The 6617-nt window shown below is 51.4% G+C and overlaps 1 protein-coding gene across 3 annotated transcripts; it reads right to left on the bottom strand.

Annotated features, from left to right (window-relative positions):
• Positions 1–414: 414 nt before the first annotated feature.
• On the bottom strand, positions 415–1514 carry LOC112887629 (probable calcium-binding protein CML18). 3 transcript variants are annotated; one of them, XM_025953858.1, is made up of 2 exons: positions 863–1514; positions 415–782 (listed from the first exon to the last, which is right to left on the bottom strand). In XM_025953858.1, exon 1 carries the CDS (start codon positions 1439–1441, stop codon positions 914–916), a length of 528 nt encoding a protein of 175 aa, XP_025809643.1. In that variant the 5' UTR covers positions 1442–1514; the 3' UTR covers positions 415–782; positions 863–913. The 3 variants fall into 3 exon arrangements, with proteins under 3 accessions (XP_025809643.1, XP_025809644.1, XP_025809645.1); XM_025953859.1 differs by having other exon boundaries at positions 415–776; XM_025953860.1 differs by having other exon boundaries at positions 415–733.
• Between the last annotated feature and the right edge of the window lie 5103 nt (positions 1515–6617).

Below are 6617 nucleotides of genomic sequence, written 5' to 3'. Positions count from 1 at the left end.
CCCTGAAATGCTCAAACCACCGGACCAAAACATGCTGGAATCTTGTCACATAAAATTTCTATGTTATAGGGGAAAAAGCATGCTGGAACTTCACAAGAGTTTTGAAAACCTTTCAAAATCATGAAATTCTTCGTTCCAAAGGAAGCTTCAGAGCAAGATAAGAGAGCATTGCTAGACATATAGAGCTTATAAGACGAAAATCATGGATTGAGTCTACCGTTTAACTTCATACGTATTGAAAAGCTAGAGAATATCTTCCTCAGTCTCATGTTACCGAAAATTTGCTCCGCCAAAGTCATTAAAAAAGAGCTCAAGTTAAATGGATCTTCTGGCAAAATCATTCAAGAGGTGCAATGCATATACAGGACTACTGGAGTACTTAACAAGTAACAAACAATATGTTTTGAGGTCGAGTGAAGGGTGATCACATATATGTATTAGCACGCACACCTGGCCCATGGCAAATTAAACAAATGGTTTTCCATAACAAAATTAAACAAAGGGGTTTGCCATAATAGAACTAAACAAAGGGCTTGACAAAGGGATTAAAAGTTCCTCCTTTAGCGACAGCAGCGATTAGTCAATTAGATTACATCATAATATAGGAGCAGACACAAAAGCAGTAGCAGGTCATCACACCTTTACACGACAACATCACCTCCGCTGTTCAGCATCAAATCAGATCAGAGTGCCTCCAAAACCGTGCTTGCTTAGTAGTACAGTAAAAGGAGGCCTGAAATCGAAGGCCATTCAGCTGGATGGATGCAGGCTACTCACTTCACCTTAGGAGTAGAAACTAATCAAGCTTAATTAATCAGCTAATAAGCAGATAAATCACGCATACATCAAGGACCAGTTAAACCTTTGGGGGTGTGGATCGGAGTCATGGAGGTTCCTCCTCCTTGGCTGGCGGCTAGCGCCTGGCTCCGGCGCCGGCGCCCATCATCTTCTTGAACTCGTCGAAGTTGACGCTGCCGTCGCCGTCGGCGTCGACGGAGCGGATCATCCTGGAGCAGTCGGCGACGGAGCACTTGTCCCCGAGCTGGCGCAGGACGCGGTGGAGCTCCCGCGCGGAGATGAGGCCGTTGCGGTCGGCGTCGTACATGCGGAAGGCCTCCCGCAGCTCGGCCTCCGTGGCGTCGTCGTCCTCCCCCTCCAGCCGGGCGCTCCCGGCGCCGCCGCAGTGGAAGGCGACGAACTCGGCGAGGTCGACGAAGCCGTCGCGGTCGGCGTCCATCTCGTCCATCATGCGGCGCACCTCCCCGGGCCCCGGCGGCGCGCCCAGCGCCCGCAGCACGGACGCCAGCTCCTCCGCCGAGATCTTGCCGTCGCCGTTGGCGTCGTAACGCCGGAAGACCCGCTCCATCTCGGCCGCCGGCATCCCAGGACCCCCTCCCCCGCCCGCGCTCGCCGCGTCCCCGCCCTGCTTGACGCTCGCCATGGGAATGCTCCCCTCCCTGCCTCTCCGCGTCTTCTCGAGTCTCCTCCCTCCGTCTCCGTCTCCGGGGGGACTCCTGCTTTTTTATCCGTGCACGTCGCGGCGAAGTTACGCGCACGTACGCATCGGCGACGTGCCCCACGGACTGGTGGGCCCGCACTAACCCATCGCAATGAGGGAACCCACCTGTCAGTGACGTGGAGATGGCTCCGGTTCGGAGGGGCTCGAGACCCGCGGTCCCCTCGTGACGGGATCGTCTGCAGAAGGAAAGGGTGGCGGACAAAAGGCAGCCCGGCACCGCGGGCGCGGACACGTGGGCGGGCGAGCCCGGTGACCCGCGGGGCCCACCATGTGAGCGGCGGCGTGGGCCACGCGTGCCAGGGATGCGTGGTGGTGGATGGGTGAGAGGGAGACGACAGACGAGGCGGGAGGCGTGCGCCGACCGCATCGCATCGCATCATCCCTGCGCCTTTGCGTGGTTGCGTCCATTGGCTGGCGGCGCCTCCTGTTCTTCACGCGGTCTCGTAACCGCGTCCGGATCCGCTGCGCACACTCGGACAGCGAACGGCGGGGAATGTACAGCTTGTGCTACTAGCTGATGTATTATGGTACGTATCCCTTGGAGATAATAATATTATAAAATAAAATAAAATATTTTGAAATAAGATAAAAAATATTTTAGAACATTATTATCCTTAGCCCTTTTATGTTGTTCTGGAATATTTTATTTTATTCTATAATATTATTATCTTTAGCGGATATGCGTGATAATACGCCGGCTAGTTGTACGTGCTATAAATAATATCCCCGTAAAAGCCATCATGGGGTATTTGGATCACCCTGACTAAACTTTAGTCCCTATCACATCGGATATTGGTACACTAATTACGAGTACTAAATATAGATTAATTATAAAACTAATTGCACAGATGACGGCTAGCTCACGAGATGAATCCATTAAGCTTCATTAATTCGTGATTTGATAATGTTGTGCTACAATAAATATATGCTAATGATGGATTAATTAGACTTCGTCCTGTGAATTGGTCTTTATTTATATAATTAATTTTATAATTAATTTATATTTAATACTTTTAATCGGATATGAAACATTCGAGACGGATCTAAGCAGATCTTAGTTTTCTCCTTGGATTCGCCGGGGGGGGGGCAATAATGTGTTCTGTAATCTTTTTAGAATAATCTCGGTTGCTTTGAACAATTCTAGGAAAAAAGAACGCCGAGGATCACCGGCTCCGATATCAACTTGTCAGATTCTGAAGATGATCAGACAGACAGACAAGGAACAGAGCAGGAACGAGGAAACACAGCAAGAACTCCACCGGATACAGATGAAGATCGAGAGCTTGATCTTCCCTACCTGAACCAGTATTCTCTTTCTTACTTGTTTCTCAAGTGTTACAGAGTTGTTGCAAACGGAATGAAAAGTAACAGCAGCTGTGGACCATGCTAACATAGTTGTTGAGCTTAACGGGAGGTCGAAGGGGCATCTTGATCGTCCATTCTCCGTGGTGGTTTATGATTACTCCATCCGTCCTATGAAGAAGAGTGCAATTCTAATTTTTTTGACACATCAGTGGTGATGTGAAAAGACTCTCGTACCTTTATTTATTTGTCATATATGGTTAGTTTTCGTATGCAAATTAAATCTGACCACTTAGTTAAGTAGGTAGTTAGTTAAAGATCCAATTTTTAGAATTGTATTTTTTGTAGGATTTTTTTAAACGTAAAATTATATTTTTTATAGGACGGAGGGACTATGTTATCGCCTCTGTCAGTTGTCTTCTTCTTCAGTTGGAACAGCTTCATCAGTGCTGTGGCCATTTTCGTCAGGCTATTCAGTACTGGCAAGCCTGGCATCCGCTCCGACCTCCCCTCTATTGCTCGGCCTGAAAATTGAAGACCAGCAGGTAATGGTTCTCCTACTCTGCTGCATTCCTCGCTGGGAACGGTGTCCAATCTACGGGCTCGGTAACTAGACTCCAGTCTTTCTGATGCCAACCCTGCAAACGCCTGCAGAACCGAAATACTTCCTTCAGGGATACTTCACCACCGCATCCAACGTTGCGCAATCCTATATCAGCTCGGTTGATCGATTGAACCTGTAAAGGTGAAACAAGACTCGGTTCCCAAAATCCAAAGGCACGCACCAGACGCCATGGGCTACGCGGAAGGCCATAGCAAAGAAAGATTCTGGCCACCATGCCGTTTTACGAAAGCAAATCTTGAGCTGTGAGGTTCCAACAACTCTCTCGCTGCTCCAACCTCCCCTGTTCTTCCTCGCTCCCTGCCGTGCTCTGTTCGGACCACTCCGTTTGCGTTTGAGTATGCGAGGAGCGAGCAAGAAAATTTTGAGCGAAGGAGGAAGCTGATTGGCTCCGCGGCTCTGGGTTTCTTGCGTGCTTGCTACTGGCACAAATTATAGAAAGAAATGTTTCGTTGACAGAGGGCACCGGTTCGCGCCGTGGCCTGCCGTGTCCTTGGAAGAGATGAGGCCGCCACACCCGGCCATGGCGGGTCGCGTGAGCTCAAGCGCGCGGCATCGATGCGCGGCTTGCTGCCACAGAACAGCAGGGGGTGAGCTCTCGTGGTAGGCGGAGACTGAACGAAGGACAGGAATTTTGCTTCCGGCTGGAACGGGGCCTGGAGCAGACGGTGGCGGCGGAGGCGACGGCGGCCGTCGGTGCCGGAGGCGGAGGCGTCCGAACCTAGGGTGCTTTATGTAAATATGCATTCGAGGATTTTACAGATGGATCCTAATTTGGATCGCGATTATTGATCACGATCCAAATCAGGGCGGTTTCGCAAATATCTGATCCTATATTTATAAAATATCCTCTAATTCGGATCGCGATTAATAATTGCGATCCAAATCAGAAGTTAGTCGAAAATTTCTGATCCTAAATATTACAAATAGACCCCTGGATCGGATCGCAAACTGAATGTTTTGCAAATATACGGCGCCGGAGAAGACGACGAGAGCGACGATGCGTCGTTTGGAGGTGGGGCTTGGCGACCGGAGCGTGTGGAGGCGGAGCGGGGCGGGCGGAGGCCGGAGTGCAAAGCGCGGCGCGTGCGGAGGCAGGTAAAGGAGTACCTGAGGCCTGGGGGCGCCATCGCGGAGAAGAAACCGGTCAGTGGTGGGGATGACGATGAAGCTTGGGCATCTGTATCCCCGGTTCTTGCAGCTGCCCACCAAATCGAAACCGAGGAAGGAGAGCAGGTGCTTCCCCCTCTCCGCCTAACACCAGCGATCCGCCGCCGCGAGCTGCTGACACACTGACACACACAGACAGGCGAGGTGTAACCGTACAACGCAATGACCAGTCCAGCAATCTCTCTTCCTTCCACTTTGCTTTGCTTTGCTCGACGGGATGCGTCAGGCTTGTCTTTCTTAGGCAATTGTTGTGATCGCTGCGAGATTGGGGGTAATTCATGCATGTCCAGGAAGCATCTAATGATCATGCTCGGCCTGAAAATTGAAGGCCAGCAGATTGATGGTTCTTTTACTCTGCTGTATTCCTCACTCGGAATGTGTCCAATCCACGGGCTCGGTAACTAGACTTCATTCTTTCAGATGCCAACGCTGCAAATGCCTGCAGAATCAGAATACTGCAAGGTATAACTTCCTTGCTCAGTTGCTCGATTGAACGTGTAAAGGTGAAACAAGACTCGGTTCCCAAAATCCAAAGGCATGCACCAGACGCCATGGTCTCTGCGGAAGGCCACGGCAGAGAATGATGCTGGCCACCATGCCATTTCATAATTTGGGGAAGCAATTCTTGAGCTGTGAAGCAATCCGTGCAGTAACAGAACAATGAAGTCTTGCAATCGTCAGGAGGACTTGGCAGTTGCCACCAGCTGCCATCCGGCACAGAATCATCTTCTTTGGAGGACCCCCAGCTGCGTGTGTAGTTGTTGCAGAGGTGGACCTTGCCGAAGTGGAGGAGCGGGTGCCTCCGCCGCGTGCCGCGCTAGCCGTGGCGGCGTGGCCGTTGATGGTCTTGGGGGAGGCGACGCGGAGGTAGAAGTGGAGATGGATGGTGCCGGACACCTCGAACACGATCCACAGGGGCTCCGCCTCGCGGCCCGAGTGAAGCTCTCGTTGACTCATAGTAGGGCGGGCTGTCCCTGAGATTAAGGATGGGAGCGAGCGGCGGCGGCGGTCGGCGGTGCAAGAGGCGAAGGAGATTTTACAGATGAACCCCTGATTTGGATCGCGATCCAAAATAGGGGGGCGGATCCGGTATTTACAAAATACCCTCTCATTTGGATCGCGATCCGATGCAAGAGGCTGATCGAAAATATATAATCCGGAAAATTACAAATGGACCCCTTATTTGGATCGCGACTATTAATCGCGATCCAAAACAGACGGTGTTTTGCAAATATACAACGCCGGCGCTAGAGGAGACGACAAGAGCTGCCGCCGGTGATCTCCATTTGCGCCGCACCGATGGATCCCGCTCCATTCTCCAGATCTCACCCGTCTAGCCGCTATCTCCGGCTCCCCTTGCGCTCCTCTCACGGTCCTACGTCCTCCGACGATTCCGCCGCCGTGGTGCCTGCGCTTCGCTAGCGCCCCGAGCTGAGGGTGAGGTGGCGACTGGGTGGCGGTGCCCGGTGGCTGCGCGTCGCTAGCTCGGCGAGGCGGTTCCCGAACGCGTGCGGCAATCCCCAGTCCGATGTTTCGTCTGGCGCTGCAGACCTGAAGGTGACGGCCGGCAGGATTCAGTGATTCACATCGCCACATCGGTGAAGAATAGAAGATTTTCTCCAGGCTCAACGCAACACTCATTGTTTAGTTCAGTAGGCGACTAGAAAATGAAAATCCATCCTGGGCCAAACGAACTGAACATGTCCACCATTTTGAAGAGGTTGATCATAAGCATCTGAGCTGAACTCCATTTTCTGAAGGTTTGCAAGGCATTAATGACCAATAGAAGGGATAATTCCTACAGTCAAGATACCAATTCTGAGTGGAGCTCTTAATTCTCGTCAAACCTTTCTTGCCAGAAGCAATCCGTGCAGTAATAGAACAATGAAGTCTAGAATCGTTGGGGGGCCTTGGCACAGAGTTGTATGGTGTCCTTCTGGCTCCATGGTCCAATGCTGGTAGGGTAGCGATCCTCTGGTCTGAAGACAACTTGCTTGGTGTGCT

The sequence above is a fragment of the Panicum hallii genome, chromosome 3 (assembly GCF_002211085.1).
Source record: "Panicum hallii strain FIL2 chromosome 3, PHallii_v3.1, whole genome shotgun sequence".
Classification (NCBI taxonomy): domain Eukaryota; kingdom Viridiplantae; phylum Streptophyta; class Magnoliopsida; order Poales; family Poaceae; genus Panicum; species Panicum hallii.
This window is presented reverse-complemented; position numbering and strand designations above follow the sequence as displayed.

What these genes read in the sequence shown, in the direction of transcription:
- LOC112887629 (XM_025953858.1), bottom strand. Translation starts at nt 1,441, where the DNA reads ATGGCGAGCGTCAAGCAGGGCGGGGACGCGGCGAGCGCGGGCGGGGGA.